The sequence below is a fragment of the Lithobates pipiens genome, unplaced genomic scaffold (assembly GCF_037356315.1).
Source record: "Lithobates pipiens isolate NorthernLeopardFrog02 unplaced genomic scaffold, aLitPip1_a1.2 Scaffold_25, whole genome shotgun sequence".
In the NCBI taxonomy this organism is placed as follows: domain Eukaryota; kingdom Metazoa; phylum Chordata; class Amphibia; order Anura; family Ranidae; genus Lithobates; species Lithobates pipiens.
In genome coordinates this window covers 171,928,730-171,950,393 of record NW_027507787.1, presented here as the reverse complement: position 1 = coordinate 171,950,393, position 21,664 = coordinate 171,928,730, and the positions used below count along the sequence as shown (strand labels likewise).

At 42.2% G+C, this 21,664-nt stretch overlaps 1 protein-coding gene across 1 annotated transcript in view; it reads right to left on the bottom strand.

Annotated features, from left to right (window-relative positions):
* The window catches only part of LOC143930663 (alpha-2-macroglobulin-like protein 1), a 177,732-nt gene extending 161,443 nt beyond the window's left edge, over positions 1-16,289 (bottom strand). Inside the window, exons 1-5 of the mRNA XM_077455162.1 lie at positions 16,197-16,289; positions 11,548-11,731; positions 6,377-6,536; positions 4,528-4,580; positions 2,646-2,666 (exon numbers count right to left, since the gene is read on the bottom strand). Coding sequence (XP_077311288.1) covers positions 2,646-2,666; positions 4,528-4,580; positions 6,377-6,536; positions 11,548-11,731; positions 16,197-16,264 — 486 coding nt within the window. The 5' untranslated portion in view covers positions 16,265-16,289. The remainder of the gene's footprint in view (positions 1-2,645; positions 2,667-4,527; positions 4,581-6,376; positions 6,537-11,547; positions 11,732-16,196) is intronic.
* Positions 16,290-21,664: the final 5,375 nt, after the last annotated feature.

Here is a 21,664-nt window from a genome sequence, read left to right as displayed (position 1 = left end):
ATTCACCCCCTTGATGTATTTAAACATTTCAATCATGTCTCCCCTTTCCCTTCTGTCCTCCAGACTGTACATATTAAAGCCCCGTACACATGGGCCAAATGCCAAATGTTGAGAGACAACAGCCGATTAAAAAAAAAAAAAAAAAGAACGACATTCGTCCTGTGTGTATGTTGGTCTGTCCGACAGAAGCCCGCTGTTGGAAAACCAGCAGATGATGACTCCTGATCAGCGCGCTCAGCCAATGGCAGAGAGAGCTGAACAGAGTGTTCTGGTGGGGGGCTGTCCCCCTGTCAGAACACAATAGTACAGAAGGGGATATCGCTGAACAAACCTTGCATGGTTAGTACAGAGACTGACTGGAGCTGTCAGTTTTTTTGGTGCAACCCAGGGGGTTGCATGAAAAAAAACTGTCAGTGTGTACCCGGCTTAAGTTTCTGAAGTCGCTCCCCATATGTTTTATACCCCAGACTTTTCACCATTTTTGTTACCCTTCTCTGGACTTTTTATCTTATCAATATCTTTTTTAAGTGTGGTCTCCAGAACTGGACACAGTATTGTAAATGAGGTCTAAAGATCCATATAGGAGAATCAGGACCTCCTGCTAGTGATCCCTCTAGTGATGCATCCTAGAATTCTGCTTTTCCCACTGCCTGACCACACTGTTTGCTCATTTTGTAATCATTTGAGTACCCCTAAATCAGTTTCTTCTGTGGACATTGCCACGTTGCTCATGCAGGGCAAAGCGACACGGCTGAGGTATTGCAGATATTATGGCCTTAACCTTTTAAAACCCCAACCATCTACTTGTGATCCCACAATCAACAGATGACTACAGTCTTTCTTTTGGGGTTGAAAGGGCCAAAGCAGACATTTTTTAAACAATAAAATACAACTTTATTATCAAAAATACATATTTTCTTTTTTAAATATCTGACCATCAATGACCACAGCATGAGTACAGCAACTAACCTCATTAAAGTCTAGGGTCTTAGAAGGCAACTTGTATTCGACCGACTGGCTATATCAACCACCGAAATAGGGCCCCAGATGCAAATAAACAGACTTGAGGACAATTAACTATTATGATACCCTCGATACAGCCAAATTATTCTTAATCCATTACTGCCTTAAATTTACTAGGGTAGATACACTCATACCTGAGATGGGCCCAATCCTTTATTCTCCAAACTTTTAAACCGCCACTACTTTCCAAGACCCTGAGACCCCTGCCAACTGCTCCGACACATCCCAGGTAAAACAGACAATCCCCCAAAATCACATAGTAGTGCCCCCTTTAGTTAACTTCCCCAGTGACAATAATGAAAGTAAAGACAAACTTTATGGGAGGGAGGGCAGAAGAAGCTTTTTCTGCACTGTACCAGCTCCGACTGTCTCTGAGGAACAGGCACCACCCAATTACTCCACCAAAGCTCCACCCTGCTCCGCTCTTGTATCCTGCAATCAGATGGGACACTAACTTTTAAACAAAAGCTAATTTTGAAACCATACATTACTCTAGCCTGTTACTCACCTTTCCTACACTCCCTCGCCATTCTCTGCTTCTTCAAAGCTGGCATTGAAGTCAATTGTGTTGGTGACCTGGGGGAGAAAGGATGTCCCTTCCCCAGGCATTTGACCATGCTCAGCCTAAAGATTGGTTGCTGGACTGGGCACTGTCACATGCTAACTTATACCTAGATGTGCTGGCTATATTCAACATCTGAAGAGATGCAAAAAGGCTGTGAGGGAGCACAGGTAAAGTAAGCATAAAGGAGGGAAGTAAATATTTTTTAAAACAAAAGCCTGTACAATTATAACAGGTCATGAACTCACTTGTACCTTAAAGCACCATGGCTAACTAGCATGTTTTAGATCTCTTTTATACCAGAGGACCGAGTAGGTCCGTCTGTCCAATTTTCAGGTGGACCCGATCGGACCACCCATTGTTCTCTATGGGGCAGCCGATATCCGCTGGCATCCGATCCACTAAATACAGACAGATGGGGATCTTTTCCCCATCTGTCTGGCGGATTGGATGACAATCAGTCTCCATCCGTCCGAACCATAGAGAACAGCGAGCTGTGTCCATGTCCGCTCTGTATAGTGGAGCAGCATGGACCTGTCCTCCGCCTGCTCAGCGGGGATCAGCACTGAACAGGTGGATCCGCTTGAATGGATTCTGTTACATCTCAAAGGGGCATTACAGTGTCACCTGCTAATGTAAATGACATATTAACACCATTTCTGTATTTTACTATAGTTTATTAGAGAATAGGGCTGTACCCCATTTGGCTACACTAAGAGCCGGTTCACACTGCGGGCGATGCGAGGCGACACGACTCGCCTCGCCGCGCTCTCGCAAGTCGCCCCCGTTCTGTACAATGGAACCGTTCTGAGAGGAGCGACTCGAGTCGCTCCGACTCAGAAAAAAGGTTCCTGTACTACTTCTGGGCGACCTGGGGGCGACTTGCATTGACTTCTATACAGAAGTCACCTGCAAGTTGCCGCTGAGGTCGCGGCAGGTCGCGGCGAGGCAAGTCGGTGTCGCCTCGCATCGCCTGCAGTGTGAACCGGCCCTAACAAGAAAAACATTAGCTGCAAGATGCAAATAATAATTCTGTAACATAATTTTTAAAAATACTTACCAGCAGCAGGATTTTTTCATACTAAAATGCAAAAGTAAAAAAAAAATATGTTATTTATTTATTTTTTTAGACACTTTTTATTTAGTAACAATTATTATTTAAACTAATGCTTATCAAAGCAGAAAAGTTTAATGTTAACAAAAAAAAAATGAAAAATCAGTTTTGCTAAATATAATCAAAAGCCTCATTTGTATTAAAAATTAATATAATATATTTATTTATTTGTGAACCCTTATCTTAAAGCCCAACCCCTAAAAAAAAAAAAATCTCCTATATGCTTGTTTATTTGGGAAAAAACATTGTCCTTACTCAAAGCCCAACCTAGGAACATTTTAAATCATCCCTTGCAGTGGGACTGTGCCCACACTACAAGGCCTAATTGCTCACTTAGGTCTAAGAGAACAAGCTAGAACAGCTCCCACAGGGTCTGCACTCTACCCACCCATACACCCAACATTGTCAAGACTAGAGCAGGGTTCCTAGCCCTGCAATGGACATGAGGATGCTGAGGAACAGTCCCCCGCTGGATCATGGGGGAGTACCACTGCCTGGGGGAGTGGAGGATGAGGCAAGTAAAGTTGTTCACTTCTCCCCTTGAGCTATTCTCCCATTTGCACTTTGTGAATGGTCCCATACTCTTCTGGGACCTGTAATTTGTCCCAGAAGGCTGCAGGGGAGGGGGGGGCGAACTTCCATCTCAGATCACCGCATTGCATCTGACCAGAAGTGGGAACCTGTCAAAAACAGGTACCCATTCACCCCCAAAAAGTACCAAATGTGACAGTGGGGTGGGGGGGGATGCAAAGAAGCGGAACTTCCCCTTTTGGGTAAAGTTCCACTTTAAGTAATAAGGCCAAATAAACAGGCCCATGGTAGAAGTGTAAAAATTGCTATGGTCCTCAGGAGGTATACATGTATAAGAGCTGAACTTTCAGCCTTTCAGTAAAACACTGAAATATCTAAGGCCCCTTTCACACATGCAGACAGTATGTCCGTATTTCATCCATCCGTTTGCGGATGAAATACGGACATACATGCATCCCTATGGAATAGCGGGTGTCTGCGGATGAACATCTGCAGACACCCGCTATTGTCCGCCTCCGCAACTGTCCGATTCTGCAGACGGAGGAAAATCCTATTTTTCTATCTGTCTGCAGAGCGGATCGGATGAACACGGACAGACGGTCCGTGCTCATCCGATCCCCATAGAGGAGAGCGGAGAGCTGACAGGGCGGTCCCTTCACAGTGTGCGGAGACCACCCTGCCCGCCGCTGGCTCAGCGGGGACAACGGAGCGATCCCCGCTGATCAAGCGGATCATCACAGGGCGGATCATTACTAATCCGCCGCGTGTGAAAGGGGCTTAACTTTCCCCAGGTGTTCAAAAAAATACAGAAATTTTGGAAATTATTTTTTTTGGTTTGTTTGTTTTGTATATACCTATAGCAAGTAATTTAAAAATGACAATGGACTGCCATGCATCCATCTTCTGCCTTCTGAATAATGGACTTTATACAATATATAAGCCCAGGCCAACTACTACCTAACAATATACTGTTTCCTTTTAAAGTATAACACATTTGTCCAGTGCCCAAAGACGACTCTAATTATGGATCGCTCTTCATAGTCTTGGTCCTCACATTTATAAAGTTGGTGGTATCTTGGTGTGAGCATGTTAACTATATTTCATTTAAAGCTGGCCACACATTTTATTGGCTGATTGTACAATCCCTATTAGATTTACCAACAGGTGTACAGAATAACTGCCTACCTGATTGGCAACACCTTTTTAGCCTTATCTACTTGTATATTCATAATCAACGGGAATATAATGTTTCTACGTAATTTTATCAGTTTCTACTTTCTGTAAAATAATTACTTACATTTTCATTTGAAATGTGGAAATCGTGGTCAAGTGTCACTAGTCGCAACTTCACTGTAATAATGAAATAATAAATTATCATTATAATTACTGAAACCTAACACTGAGTTTCTTGAGGTTTGTAAATGAAAGTGTTTTCTAACCATACAAAGCAACTGAATAAAATAGCAAGCTTTGACCTTTCCCTGCACATCTTTTGTTTAGCATCAGATCCAAAATTAAAGTGAATGCACACTGTTTTGGCATTTGTTTTCATGAGGGCAAAATATCTATTTTGAATGTTTTCATGCCATACATATGAAAAATTTCAGAAGAAAATTTCAGATTTATGATTTCCAATCAACAGGCAAAGCTGTACACTGCCCTTTTCCCTTTTACCTATCTATATTTAACTGCTCTGTTAAAAGATATAAGTAAAGGCATTTTAGTTTTGTATTCAGTGGGCACAGGGTAGACCCTTTGTCAAGTTTTTATTGCTGTCCTCTTTGGATAGATTTAGCCTTCATTTTTTCTGGTGACCATTTCTACCAAGACAGTAAGGGCTCTTTCAGACAGAAAACAGTAGCTACCACTCTGGAAAATTACTTATGGTAAAACACTTTTCAGAAGGCGTTTGAGCAGCATATGCCACCTCCTGAATGTTTTTTACAAGGGGGATTTTATTAAAATACTGAATGGCAACCACAAGCCAAAAGTTTGGATTGCAGTTACAGTGTGTTCTGGGTAATCCTTTAATGGGTATGTTTGACAGGTGATGCTGCCTGTCAAACTCTGCAAGCCCAGTCCAATGGGGAGGAGTGGCGAGTTCACTGCTCCAAAGAAGTTGCTGGCAGGACTTTTTCTGACGTTTTAGGGTGGTTTGTAGGCGCTATTTTTTTTTAACGCTATAGTGCCTGCAAGACGCCCCCAGTGTGAAAGGGGTCTTAGACAAATATTCCTGTGAAAGCTCTATGATAAATGTTTTATTCACTTTGGAGAAATGTCTTCTTATTGCACCTCTAGGACAGGAAGTTTCATACTTAAAAGAAGGTTAAAGGGGGTTGTAAAGGTTCCCTTTTTTGCATAAAAATAACAAACATACAAGGGTTTTGCACAGAGCAGCCCCGATTCTCCTCTTCTGGGGTGCCCCACTGGCGCTCCAGGCCCCTCCCCTCCATCGAAAGCCACCTTCCCTGGGGGCACTCATGCTGGCACAGTCCCAAATCCCACTGCTGCATCCATTGACCCAGCCAGTGGGACTCGGTTCCCCCGCTTCTGTGTCACTGGATTTGATTGACGCAGTAAAAAAAAGGTTTTTCACCTTACGGCATAGAATGCCGTAAGGTGAAAAACCTTGAGACTTTACAACCCCTTTAAGCTTTACAAACATTGAAATTAGCTCTTTAAATTTGTGCACAACAACTAAAAGTGAGAGAAGTCACATCTCTCCTTTCTTGCTCCCTTTTTTGTTCAGAATGTCTATATGGAACTTAAGTGAAAAGAGTCTCAAGGCAAACAGCTTCTGCTGGCTCCTTTCATTTGGAAATACTTTTTCATCATCAGTCTCCTGAGTACATGCTGCATTAAATGTTTATTTGTAAAAATATTGTTATATTATATATATATATATATATATTAGTAAAAAATATATAAAACAATAGCTTAAACACTATTAAAACATAAAATATAATGAATTTGATCCAAATTATTCAGTGTCATTCATAGCAGTAAAAGCAGAAAGGGCTGGCAACACAGAAAAATGGCTGCTTAGAATAACCGCTTGAGCTGTATTTATAGGAGGCCCTTTCAAAGACAGGACTTCATGGGACATAAATAACTTGCATTAAAGTGGAACTTCATATCACTCTTACCTTTATCATTGGGCTTGTATGTAGATTTGTCTGTCTGCATGACACAGGAATAATGTTTCTTGACTATATTAACCTTCCTGGTCTCATCGATTTTCAGGTCCTCTCCTTGCCCAGAGACATGGAATGACCAGTCGTTGCTACTGTGCTCCACTGAAGGGACCTATTCCAAAAAACAGGACAGATTTTGTTATTTTCAGCATGAGACTTTGTAAGGTAAGTCTCCAGGACACTGTTTATGATTATTGAGGACATAAATGGTAGTTACATGCTGTATTCCTTACTGTCAATAGAAAAAAAAGCCTCATGCCAAAAATGCTTGGAAAATGGCACTTAACTCAGAATATATGGTCCACGCAAAAAGTAAAAAAAAAATCTAATAATCATTACATTGAAATGAGGTAAAAACATTATGGAATATACTAAATCTAAATCAAGGAATGTTATAAAGCAGGCAGCCCTGTAACAAATTAAACGGGCACTAACGCTTTGTCCTGCTATTAAATATGGGGGAGGAACTCCACCTGTCAAAATACAAGAAGGGAAAGGAGGAGAAACAGCACACAACAAATAATGTAGTTGACTCAGTGAACTTTATTAAAAGCAATTTTAGCTACTCCCAAGGGGAAGCATATGAAGCCCATAAGGATTGAGGCTCAGCTGAGGAAGAGCAGGAATTCTCGAAACACGTCCTGTGACCACGCTGGATCCGAGGAATGGGACTATTGGTTGGGTAACCTGCATGCTCCTATTCCACTGGCTGGCTTCACAGTGACCTGGACGCTGTGCCTTGGCTATTATCCATCCTGTGTTCTGGCACTCTGGTGTGATACAGCCTCAGTCCATATGGGCTTCATATGCTTCCACTGTCAGTAGCTTACATTGCTTTTATTAAAGTTCACTGAGTCAAACTACACTATTTGTTCTGTGCTGTTTTTCCTCCTTGCCCTTCATATACTCCTTACTGTCCCTATTCTAAATGTATATGCCATGATTTATAGCTCACCTTTTGGAAGAAAAACGACTAGTAGAGTGGCTGATGATTTTTCATTAGCACCTTCTGTTTACCATTTATGGATACCACCTAACCCAGGTCTCTGCTCTATGGGCCTGCCAAGCTGCAGTCTTAACAGACCCCTAGAGTTCCAGCATACTGTATTAATTTTGCATTCCTACTCAAACACAGTGAAGTCACAGCAAATTCTGCTGTTGAGAGTCCTAGCACAGATGCTGGTAAACATAAACCTGCCACATACATTTGCTGCACTGCTCTCTGCTGTGATGACGTGACTCCTGTGCAGGAGTGACAACATCAGGACCAGCTATTTAAGTGGCCTAACAGATTGAACCCAAAAGGAAGGCCAAGACAAGAAGCACCTGTGACCAGCTCCTGGAGGCCTATCAAATGAAAACACACCATTTAATATCCACTTTGAACACATGCAGACATAGCTCTCAGTGCTCGAGAACATTAAAGAGATTTATTTGCTATTACAGGTCAATTTCACTTTTTGTGTGTTTAGTACGTTTTAGGTTTTCCTTTAACCTCTTGTCCTCCAGAAGATTTTACCCCCTTCATGACCAGATCATTTTTTGCTATTCGGCACTGTGCTAATTTAACTGGTAATTGTGTGGTCATGCAACACTGTACACAAATTATATAATTGTTTTCACACAAATATAGCTTTCTTTTGGTGGTATAGTATGTGATCACCATTGGGTTTTATATGTTGTGTGATATTAATGATAAAAGACAAAACTTTTTGAAAAACAATATTTTTATTTTCAGCTATAAAACAGAATAAACTATTTAAAAAAAAAATCTAATTTCTTCATGAATTTAGGCTAAAATGTATTCTGCTACATGACTTTGGTAAAAAATAAAAAATAAAAAAATAACACAATACGTGTATAATATTTGGTTTGTGTTAAAGTTAATTTTATTTCTTTATTTATACTAGTAATGGCGGTGATCAGTGACCTACAGTGGGACTACGATAGTATGTTGGGAAAGCTGACACTGACATCAATAGTGACACTAATACAGCGATTAGCGATTGCTATACACTATCACTGTACTAATGACACTGGCTGGGAATAGGTTAACATCTAGGGGTGATCAAGGGGTTAAATATGTCCCTAACAATGTGTAGTGTGTGTTAGGTGGTGCCTTTACTAAGTGATCTTGCTATTTTTTCCCTGCTTTGCAGGGAATTAAAAAACAGCAAGATCGCCTGTCACTATTCGGAGTTCTGTGTTGTTTAGATCACAGAGCTCCCTTCCCTGAATTACAGAGTTGATCAGCGGGCCCAGTGGTGTGACTAATCATGGCTCAGCCGGGGGGTGGAAGGTACGTTTGTGCACGCCCCTTACCTGGAAGTCCTGATTCACATATCAGCCACTTTGCCAACATACTTCTGACACACAACATATACAAGTGATGTGGTCGGCAAACGGTTAAAGTATCTCTAAATATTATCCGTATTGTTATAATAAACTAGAAATATGTTATGCAGTTTTAGATTTAAGCATTAGAACCTTTGTCAGGTTTTAGAGATCAAACAGGTCTGGCGACATCTACTCACTTTGAAGAGATCTCCTCTTACTTTCTGCTGTGTCTCTGGGAGAGGATGGATTTCAAACCCAGAGACAAAACGGACAAATAAATAAAACAAATGGATCAGGTTCTTCACTATTTCCTACTCTAAATTAAACTAAAATAATAATAATAATAAAAAAAAATCTGACTTTATATATGCTCTAAAGAAGAATTCCAAGCATGGTATATTTTTACATAGTTACAATCGGGGCTCAAAATTTCAAGTCCTGAGCTACAAGCCAGGCCTCAAGGGTTACTCGCCACCAGTTGCCCCAGCCCACCCTGCCCCTAATTCCGTCCCTAAACACACCCTCAAATTCTCATGAAATGACACTTAAATGTTTTATGCAGAATTAAGTTATAAAAATAAATATTAACAACTTATCCGTGCCCACCAATGCAGCCTGTGCCCACCAATGCAGCCTACCTGTGCAGGGGAGGAGAGGAACAGGAGAACCACCCAGGTAATCAGAACGCAGCACAGGGAACACAGCGATAACAGGTACCCTGCAATGCTTTGATGCGACTTTGATCCAGAGAGTGTAGATCAAAGCTGCACTCAAAGTTGCATCAAAGTCACACTCCAAAGTTTAACTATAGCCTTATGCCGCATACACACGATCGGAATTCCGGACAGAAAAAGACAGATGAGAGCTTTTCATCGGAAAATGCAACCGTGTGTATGCTCCATCGGAATTTAGCTGTCCGAATTTTCGCCAGCCAAAAATTGATAGCATGTTCTCAATTTTCCCGACGGAAAAACTTTCTATCGGTAATTCCGATCGTGTGTATGCAATTCCGACACGCCAAAAATCACGTATGCTCAGATTCAACTACGAGACAGAAGCTATTGGCTACTGGCTATTGAACTTCCTTTTTCTAGTCCTGTCGTATGTGTTGTACGTCACCGCGTTATAAACGATCGTAATCTGATGTGACCATGTGTAGGCAAGACAGCTTGAGCCGAATTCCGTCGGGAAAACCATCAGAGCTTTTTCCGACGAGAATTCCGATCATGTGTACGCAGCATAAGGCTACATTATCCCCTAGTGTGATTCCAAAGCTGTGCGATTTAGAGTGCGACTTTGAGCGCAGCTTTGATCCAACTTTACATTCTGGATCGAAGCTGTGTTAAAAGTTTTATCAAAGTAGTGCAGGCACCTTTTCAAAGTCGCAAAGATGGGGACGTTTGCCTTTGAAATCAATGGGGTGTGACTTGTCATGTGACTGTGTCCAAAGTTGCATGACAAGTCGCACTAGTGGAGACGGAGGCTTAAACTCGTTACGCACATGTAGCTCCCTCAGCTGGGCGTGTGCCACACCATGCACACAGTGCCATGCAGAAACAACCATGTGGTTGTACACTAGAAAATCTGCAGCATGTTGCATCCCACCCCCACCTCTCTCTCAGGAGAGACTGCTATCCAAAACAAGGCTATGAAGACAGGAGGATAGAAGGAGAAGGAGAGAAAGGATGGAGGCGGGGCTGGGCGGGCTGGGCAGGTCTAGGCATGTCTGTCTAAAAAGGATAGGAGGGATGTGGGCGGGGCTGGGCAAGACAGGGGCGGGTAGAATGAACAGTAGGCATGCCTGTGTTTAAGTGAAGAACAATGTTTTCTGATAGGCAGAATTCAGAAATAAGGTTGTCCCCGAAGAACAGGAAGTAGCCGATTGTCGGGCTTTGATTAGACTTTCTAAGCTTGGCAATCAGCTTTACAGAAAATGAATAAATGTCAAAGATTTTAATATAATTAATAGAAAAATTCTCATTTTCGACTGGACTTCCACTTTAAGGGCAAAATGATTTTGTGCCCGCCACCAGTTTGCATGCAATATATACAATATATCATGAGTGATATATGAATAACAAAACAAAGACAGAAATGCAGTCTGGTCATGGAATTGGATGCAAACTGGTAGCCGGCACAAAATCATTTTGCCCTTAAAGCAGAATTCCAGGCATGGTACACTTTTACATAGTTACATTGGTCCAGATTAGATAAATGTAAGTATGCATGTTCCATAACTAACCAAAGTCCAAAATCACTGTTGTGGTGTTTATTTAGATGGGCGATAAAATATTGTGATTTAGAAAATTTAACAGGTACACATGCTAAACAATGTGCTTCAGGGCCGGTTCACACTTGTGCGATGCCAGACATCGAATTTAATTCGCAGTGCACTGCTGTTCACAATACATGCGATGTCTGTGAGGTGCAATATCAGCCATACACATAGCATGGCTGATATCGCACCGCATTCAGTCCAAACACGCACAGGACCCTTTTTTCTGTTCAGACCAGAATCGGATCGCATTTGTGGTCACACAAATGCGATCCGATTCATGTCCGAACTGTCAGTTTGCAGTGCGATACGCGAGCTGAAATGGGGGTGTCGTTAACATATAATGACACTCCCTAGCAGTTTGCATATGGCAGTGTGAACTGCCATGTGTGTCGGGTGCGATGTGGGAATCCACAGTTGATTCGCAAGGTTCTAGCATCGCACTAGTGTGAACCGGCACTTAAAGTTTATTAGATAATGTCCATTTTTTCAGTATTAGATTTCTACTTACCAGGAAAGAGTAGCAGTGGCTAAACTCAGCTGTCTTTATATCTTGCTCGGCTATTTCATGGATGTCATCACCTTTCCGCAGTTCTAGTTTAAGATGAAGCCCATTTTCTAGACCTTGAATGGTGACGCAAGCTTTCTCCTGAGATCCCTCCTCTAACGACTGAGGTATAAAGATCACATAGTGGCTGTAGGTAGACAGAAAGGCCAATCACAGAATTATTGTATATTTTACAGGAAAGCTGCTTTGTATTTTTTCTGGGCTATGCGGAACTAAATAGGCAAAGTGTAATACTCTATGCCAGGGGTGCCAAACCTTTTGAAGAGCGGGGACCACTTAAGCGACTTGGTAACCGCAATGCACAATGAGTGGAGCAGGTGGATGGCATGTCCGTGTCCGCTCTGCATTTGCGAGCGGACACTGACGCAGCCCACAAAACTTTTTAGCGGATCGTATTGGAGGTAGAGCACAAGTCGGTTTATGTCTGCCACTACTCAGAGGTGAATGGATGGTCCAATTGGTCGGACTGTTGGACTGACCGTGTGAAAGGGGTCCAAGGCTGCTTTCACACTTATGTGCTGCGGTTTACCCACTCCACGTGTGCAACGCAGTGTACCTTTGGCTTTCCTGCAGTTTGCAATAGACTTCTATTATATTCTGCAGGTTTCATGCACTTTCAGAAAGCTCACCAAACTCGCAGGTAATAATAGAAGTCCGTGGCTCAGTGCAGGTAACCCGCAAGTAAACTGCTCTGCACCTGCAGATCAGTTTGAAAGAAACCCAGTAACCACTGCAGAAAAGATATGCCCATATATACACTGTGATTTTAGTAATAAACTGACCTTTAATAACAGTCTTCTTTCTATTCTATTCCAGAGCACGAGGTCGCGGGCCACATCAGAGGGCTCCGCGGGCCACATGTGGCCCCCGGGCCACTGGTTGGGAACCCCCTACTCTATGCTTCAAGAAACATAACTAGCTGGTGGGCTATTTAAACCACCCATATTTGACCTAGTCTATAATGTCAATTTATATTTTTACATTTTATTATGTAATGGGGACGAGTAAAAGCAGTCAGTATTTAATCAGCCCAAGCATCAAACTGAATTTACATAAAGTGCTTTATATCTATGTTTACCTTATTACAGAAGAAAAGTGCTGAGCAATATATTACAGAAAATGTATTATCAGATGCACAGATACAGTATATAATTTATCCTTAAATGTGGTGGCTGCATTTATTATTAATAAAGGAACTTGTATAGCGCTGTCAATTTACAAATACATTGCACATTCACAACGATCCCTACCCTCAAGGAGTTTACAATCTAAGGTCCCTAACACTCACATTCATATACTAGGGCCAATTTTTACAGAAGCCAATTAACCTACCAGCATATCTTTGGAGCGTGGGAAGAAACCGGAGTATCCGGAGGAAACCCACACAGCCCCCCCGTGATCCTGCCAGTAACATACTTCCTGTGTTAGGGTCTTCACGCCACTGGAGGAGCAGCAGAGGCAACTCTGGACAGCAGCATTGTCAGTCTGGGGAGAGGGTAGTGTTAGATGCACTAAGACCCCTTTTCACATTGAGGCAGTTTTCAGGCATTTTGGCGCTTGAAAAGCCTCCAAAAAGCACCTGAAAACTGCCTCCCATTCTGTGCAGTGTGTCCTGCAGGCAGCATCTTTGGTGTGGGTTGGGACGCTCCCAAAACGCCCCTGCCAATTGCACTGAATGGGCAGCGCTTCCAAAGCTCCACAAAACTGGATTTTCCACCTTTTTTTAAAAAGGTAAAAACTGCCCCACAAAAGCGCAGCTAAAGCTAAAACTAGCGATGCTTTAGTGCTGGTGGCACGGCGATGCAGTGTGAAAGGGATCTTACGGTTTTAGATGGACTTGACTAACAAAATAAAGTGGAACTCTGGCTAACACCCTTTAAGCAGTTACAGGAACAGTTTTTTTTCCTTTTGGGGTGAAGATTTAACACAAATAGGTAAACTGTGACCGTTCCAAGTACCCCTGTCACTGTTAAATAGCCATTAATTTCTACCCCAGTATTACAGATAGGGATGAGCCTAATATCATCCAGTTCGGTTCGCAGCAGAACATGCGAACAGGCAAAAAGTTTGTGTGAACACTGTTAAAGTCTATGGGACATGAACATGAAAAATCAAAAGTGCTCATTTTAAAGGCTTATATGCAAGTTATTGCCAGAAAAAGTGTTTGGAGACCCAGGTCCTGCCCCAGGGGTATCAATGCAAAAAAAAGTTTTAAAAACATACTTTCAGGAGCAGTGATTTTAAGAACACTGAAAGTGAAGCAATAAAAATGAAATATTCCTTTAAAAATCGTGCCGGGGGGGCGGTGGGGGGTTCCCCTTAGTCTGCCTGTAAAGTAGCCCATCTTTCCTATGTTTATGACAGTTCCACAGCAAAATGATATTTCGAAAAGGAAAAAAGGTCATTCAAAATTGCCCGCGGCTGTAATGTATTGCTGGCTCCCAGCAATATACATAAAAAAAAAATCACCGAATAAAATGGCGTGCTCCCCCCCCCCCCCCCATAACAGGCCCTTCTGGTCTGGTATGGATATTAAGGGCAACCCGTGCCAAAATAAATTTAAAAAAAAATGGTGTGGAGGTCCCCTTCAAAATCCATACCAGGTCCTTCAGGTCTGGTATTGATTTTAAGAGGAACCCTGCGCCAATATTTTTTTAAAAAATGGTGTGGGGTTGTGTGCTGGTCTGCACTTATGGGACTTATTGGAATTTAACAACTGGGCCCCCAGATTCTGCCCCCCCCCATTTGAATGTACATTGTACCCCTACCCATTCACCAAAAGAAGTGTCAAAAAAATAAATAAAGTGTCCCCGCAATGTAAATCCATTTTCAATCGTGGCGTCCGATGATGCCCAGAAAAAACCCCCAAAAAACCTCCACCTTGATTGGCAGGCTTCCCCGCGACTGCTGTCTTTTTGCTAAGACAGCTGTTATATAGCCAAGGGTGGGGCCACCTGCTGACGTAACCAAGTGACCTTCCCCCTTCTGACATCATGTGACGTCAGAGGGGGCGGGGTCACCCGTTTACATCACCGGGTGGCCCCGCCCTTGACTATATAATAGCTGTCAAAGCAAAAAGACAGCGCAGGGACAACTTCCATGGAGGCGGAGTTTTTCCATTTTGTTTTTCCATTTTTCGCAGCTGTCAGTGCCATGATTGAAAATGGATAGACATCGCGGGACTTTTTTTTTTTTTTTTTTAAATAAAGAAATTGTCAAAAACTGTCTGCTGTCATTTTTACTTCTTTGGTGAATGCGTAGGGGTTTAATGTATCCAATACCCATTCACATGTGGGTCCGGGATCTGGGGCCCCCCCTTGTTTTAAGGGGGCTTCCAGATGCTGATAAGCCCCCCACCCGCCCCCTTTAGTGCGGCCTGCCAGGTTGCATAGTCAGATAAGGGGAAGTTATGGATTTTGGGAGGGCCCCCACGCCATTTTTTTTGCACAGGATTCCCCTTAAAATCCATACCAGACCTGAAGGGCCTGGTATGGATTTTTGGGGGACCCCCACGCCATTAAAAAAAAAAAAAATTGGTGCAGGGTTCCCCTTAACCACTTCAATACACTATATTATATACTACACTGCCTGCACTGACTGAATAAAGAATCTACACTAAATGCAGAGTATATATATTATATTACGATATATATATATTTATTATCAAATACACTGCCTGCACGCTACTAAGCTGCCTAATCTCTCTTCATTCATTAAACTATATACAGCCGCCGTGTAAGCAGCAGCCTTATATAGTGTTGGGAGTGGACTTAGCCCCCTGAGCCATGATTGGCCAAAGGCACGCTGCCTTTGGCCAATCATGGCTCTCACAGCAGAGCGCGCTGCGATTGATCACTGGACATCAATGCACTGTGATCATGCAGTGCATTATGGGGCATTCCGCAGTGCTCAAATTTGCCATGAACGCCTCACAATGTTCAGAATTCGGGAACGGTCGAACACCCAATGTCTCACACTGTGCTTTTTGGCCTTCTCTGCCTATGGTCTATTGCAGTATTATTCATTGCATTACCAAAGGACTTTTCCTGTTAATAAAGCACATAAAAATACTGTGTGTATTATATATATATATATATATATATATATATATATCACACACGTACAGTATCTGTATTTACTTTATTAACAAGAAAAGAACATTTGACAATAACACTGCTGTTTTTGATCTTCCTCCTCTGCAAGACCCATGACTGCCTCTAGACCAGTTTTGGATTTATATGGATTTCTTTGTGGGCGAGTACCTGGGCATTTACTTCAAGGGTAGAGTGCCATGGCTACCCTTGGAAATAGATATATCTCTCGCACACACACCATAACATATATATTTATATTACACACACACACACACACACTATATAAACAGTTAAAAAAAAGACTATAGGGCATATTTATAAAGCAGCGAATGAGCCACTTACATTTACTACAGGGTAATCATTGTAACTGAAGACACATGCACCTGATTTACCTACACTTACGGATTGGTGCATGTCACATTTACTGCTTGAAAAATAGATCCCTAAAGTTTTGCTTTAAAAAATAGAAAAGATTAATTGCCATAGTAATTGTCTTACGGATCTGTGGCTGATACAAGTGTTGAGCTGCAGATGACCAGGCAGATGGACACTAGGAGAAGCTGCATGTTGGGACACGTCACCTTCAATGAGTCTGGGGAATTGATCCGATTTTATAGTAATGGCAGACATGGAAAGAGCCAATACCTCCCACTATTACCCTCCCCATCTGGGGGCAAATAAGTCCAATGGCAAATATTGGCTGAATAAAAAGATTTCAACACTGACATATGACCTCTTATCTGTGGACTTTTATACTGTTTGTAGTTTAAATATTGTAAAAAAAAAAAAAAAAAAAAACAGTGCCCACACCTGTACTTTTGAGGGAAATCTGCAAAATCGTTTTTTCCATTTTAGGCAATGCAGGAAGAATGACATATATGAAGCTATACATTTTAAATAGTCACGTTTTCACAAAAACACGTGGGGATATCTTTTCCCTGTGCCATAGTCTGTTTTGTCTCACATGGTGCATTAGAGTACCTCAAGTACTTTCAATGCAGGAACTCTATCACTTCTGTTTGGTGCACGTTCCTCTAGTTTCCTCACAGAAATGAATGATTACATAATTAGCTTACGTAGACCTACTATGTATACTTACAGCTGTGAAGCATTAGACCAGGGTTTCTCAACCAGGGTTCTTCCAGAAATGCCTAGAGGCTCCTTGAGCAATTTCTGCCTCTCAGATAAGTTTCCACTGACACCATTGATCTTTTTAGCTACCGATTCTTCATAATGACCGCAAGTACAGTGGTGTGAAAAAGTGTTTGCCCCCTTCCTCATTTCCTGTTCCTTTGCATGTTTGTCACACTTAAGTGTTTCGGAACATCAAACCAATTTAAACAATAGTCAAGGACAACACAAGTAAACACAAAATGCAATTTGTAAATGAAGGTGTTTATTAAATAAAGTTGAAAAAAAATCCAAACCATCATGGCCCTGTGTGAAAAAGTTATGGCCTCCTAAACCTAATAACTGGTTGGGCCACCCTTAGCAGCAACAACTGCAACCAAGCGTTTGCGATAATGTGCAATGAGGCTTTTACAGCGTCCTGGAGGAATTTTGGCCCACTCATCTTTGCAGAATTGTCCTAATTCAGTTACATTAGAGGGTTTTCGAGCATGAACGGCTTTTTTAAGGTCATACCACAACATCTCAATAGGATTCAGGTCAGGACTTTGGCTAGGCCACTCCAAAGTCTTCATTTTGTTTTTCTTCAGCCATTCGGTGGTGGACTTGCTGGTGTGTTTAGGATCATTGTCCTGCTGCAGAACCCAAGTTCGTTTCAGCTTGAGTACACGAACAGATGGTCGGACATTCTCCTTCAGGATCTCTTGGTAGACAGCAGAATTCATAGTTTCTTTTATCACGGCAAGTCTTCCAGGTCCTGAAGCAGCAAAACAGCCCCAGACCATCACACTACCACCACCATATTTTACTGTTGTTATAATGTTCTTTTTATGAAATGCAGTGCTCCTTCTACGCCAGATATACTTGGACACACACCTTCCAAAGAGTTCCACTTTTGTCTCATCGGTCCACAGAATGTTGTCCCAAAAGTCTTGGGGATCATCAAGATGTGTTGTGGAGAAATTGAGACGAGCTTTGATGTTCTTTTTGCTCAGCAGTGGTTTTCACCTTGGAACTCTGCCATGCAGGCCAATTTTCCTGATGGTGGAGGCATGAACGCTGACCTTAACTGAGGCAAGTGAGGCCTGCAGTTCCTTGGACGTTGTTGTGGGGTCTTTTGTGACCTCTTGGATGAGTCGTCGCTGCGCTCTTGGGGTAATTTTGGGCGGCCGGCCACTCCTGGGAAGGTTCACCACTGTTCCATGTCTTCGCCATTTGTGGATAATGGCTCTCACTGTGGTTCGCTGGATTCCCAAAGCTTTGGAAATGGCTTTATAACCCTTTCCAGACTGATAGATCTCAATTACTTTCTTTCTCAATTGTTCCTGAATTTCTTTGGGTCTCGGCATGATGTGTAGCTTTTAAGGATCTTCTGGTGGACCTTACTGTGTCAAGCAGCTCCTATTTAAGTGATGCCTTGATTGTGAACAGGTGTGGCAATAATCAGGCCTGGGTGTGGCTATAGAAATTGAAATCAGGTGTGGACAACCACAGTTATAGTATGTTTTAACAAGGGGGGCAATCACTTTTTCACACAGGGCCATGATGGTATGGATTTTTTTTCACCTTTAATAATAAACACCTTCATTTACAAATTGCATTTTGTGTTTACTTGTGTTGTCCTTGACTATTGTTTAAATTGGTTTGATGTTCCGAAACACTTAAGTGTGACAAACATGCAAAGGAACAGGAAATGAGGAAGGGGGCAAACACTTTTTTCACACCACTGTATAAGGAACATTCTTCCCACTAACCATCACACTAATTTATCATGAGTTGTAGGTATAGTCATTTTTAGTAGAGGTTCCCGGAGACCAAAAAGTTATTTCAAGGGTTCTTCTGTGTTGAAAAGGTTGGAAAAAGCTGCATTAGACCATAAACCCCATAAACAGAAACTGATGAAAATGGTTCTATATTCCCTTTATCAAATATGTTGTTAATAATACTGAATGTCTAGGTCAGAAGGATTTGTAATTAACCATTTCAGCTCAGGAAGGTTTTACCCCCTTCGTGACCAGGCCATTTTTTGCAATACTGCACTGCATCGCTTTAACAACTGAGCAGTCGTACGACACTGTACCCAAATGAAATGGCGGCGATCTGCGATTTTTATCGGGACTGCGACATTATGGCGTACACATCGGACACTTTTGACACATTTTTAGGACCATTGACATTTATACAGCAATCAGTGCTATAAAATGCACTGATTACTGTAAAAATGTCACTGGCAGCGAAGGGATTAACACTAGGGGGCGATCAAGGGGTTAATTGTGCTCCCTGTGTGTGTTTCTAGCTGTAGAGGGAGGGGACTGACCTAGAGGAAAATACAGATCGTGGTTCCTAGCTATTAGGAACTCACGATCTGTCTCTCCTCACAGAAAAGAACAGAGATTTGTGTGTTTATATATATACACACACACACATACACACACACACCCCTGTTCTGCCTCTCGTTGCTATACCGCTTAAAGGAGCCAACGTATAGCTATGACGGCTCGCGGGATCGTGCTGACTTGCTGCAGTATGACGACGGCGGCTGGTCGGCAAGCGGCTAAAGGCTAGGAAAAATAATACATGTATACATTTTTGTAGAATAAGTGCATTTATTACATGTTCCTACAGGACCCGTGAAAGCATTGCACCTGCAATCCACTGAGCCATATGATTTCTTGAACGGAGCTCTTAATGGGGCATCCCTTGCTGGCAGCACCCACAGCGGTTCCTGAGCTGTCCAGGTCCATATAAAAACTGCAGCATAGTGCAAACACATGCATGCATCATAAATTGCACCAACATGTGAGGAATTGTCAGAAACATCAGAGTGAGAGCAATATTTCTAGGGCCATATGGTTAACTCTAAATGCTGAGGTGCAAAGGCTTTAAAAAGTTGCCTATGGAGAATTTTGGGTACCATAGTTATTTACGACTCTACAGGGGTGCACAATTTTAAGATTTCACATGTTGGGTATTTGCTCAGTGCAACTTCATCTTTTATATTTTACCAAAAATGGATATAATATTGTATTTGCACTAAAATTCATTTTAGGGTCTTTTCCTGAAAATAGGCTTTTGCTGAATAAATCCTCAAATATCGTGTAAGATAAAAAGTTATAACTACCACCATTTTATTCTCCAGGTGTCTGCTTTCAGAAAATATATACTTCTGTGGGGTGTTTACAGTCATTTCTATCATAAAAAATTCAGATTTTAACATACAGTATCTCCAAAACCTCTAGGGCTAATATTCATGCTGTGTTCTGTATAGCATCCACACTAAGCAGGCTACATTAATCACAGCTCTTTGTTAAAGCGGAGTTCCACCCAAAAATGGAACTTCCGCTTATCCGTTTCCTCGCCCCCTCTGGTGTCACATTTGGCACCTTTCGGGAGGGAAGGGGGAGCACATACCTGTCTAATCCAGGTATTTGCTCCCAATTCTGGCAATAGATCGCCGCAGAATCCACAGCGATCTATACCATGTCCGACCCCTCTGCTGTCTTCTGGGAGACACAGGTTACAGAAGACAGCAGGGACCAGTCAGGACGTGCAGTGTGACTCGCGCATGCACAGTAGGGAACCAGGCTGTGAAGCCGCAAGGCTTCACTTCCTGATTCCCTTACTGAAGATGCTGGCGCCTCCACCTGGGAGCCGAGGGATAGTCTGGCTTCGGGAGGACAGGTAAGTGCACTACCTAGGAGGTTGCTACAAAAGTATAGAGTAAATGAAGAGAATAGAATAAATTAGTTAAAAATTAGTACATTAGAGTTTAGGAAAATACATCCAAAGTCCTATGTCTCCAGCAAAAACTGAATCAACTTAATTGGAGATGAGGGCTTAGCATTTTTAATTTCTTTGACCTTTGAAAGGACAAGCTGGAAAGCTTATGTTGAACATCAGCTGCTGATCAGTGTATCCTGGTGGTTTTAGCATCTCATAAGTGTCAATATATTGGAATTTACAAACACTGAACTCTTCATAGCTTACAGACAATGAGGAAAGAAAGTATTAAAAAAAAAAAAAAAGCAACTCATATTACACTGTAAGTAAAGATTCAGGGAATACTGGACAGAATTGATCAAGCTGGCAGTGTCACATACATGTTGGAGGAGCCTGATGTAATGAGGAAGGCCTCTCTTACACCTCTGGCTCAAGGCCTGAGACCATGGAGTTGGGATGAGTGCCTGGTTGTTCTTCCAGCAGCTGATGCAAGTAGGCTGTCTGTGTGTCCATGGGAGCAAAACTGGACAACAGATAGGAGACAGCAGAGATGGCTGATGGCAGGCTAGTGCCTGACAGGAACTGGCTGGTTAGCAGGCAATAGATCCTTAGGCACTGGCTGGACAGTAGGTAGTTTATCAGCAAGCAAGCACTTGACTGGGCAGCAGGCAGATGATCAGCAGATACTGGCTGGACAACAGGTAAATAATAACCAGGCAGCAGGTAGTTGATCAGCAGGCATTGGCTAGACATCAGGTAGATGATCAGCGGGTACTGGCTGGCGGTGGGTAGTAGATCAGCAGAGTCAGGTATGTTGTGTCAGTAACTGTTGGGCAGATCGGGTATAAGCATGAAGATAGAATAATAGTCAGGGTTCAGGCCAGTTAACAATGGTAAGGCAAATAAGAAGCAAGGAATAGACAGTGACATATTTTGGTGTGGCACCCTCCTAGATAGGTGCTAGGTTACGCCGATTTAGCTTTAACACATGCCTTCTCGTTTGTTTCATCAGTTCAGTCATGTTTTTTCAAAGAAAATTAGTTGCCATCAGTTTTTCATCAGTTTTTACATCCACTTAACCACTTGAGTCAAATTTTTGGTTTACATTAGAGCTGCAC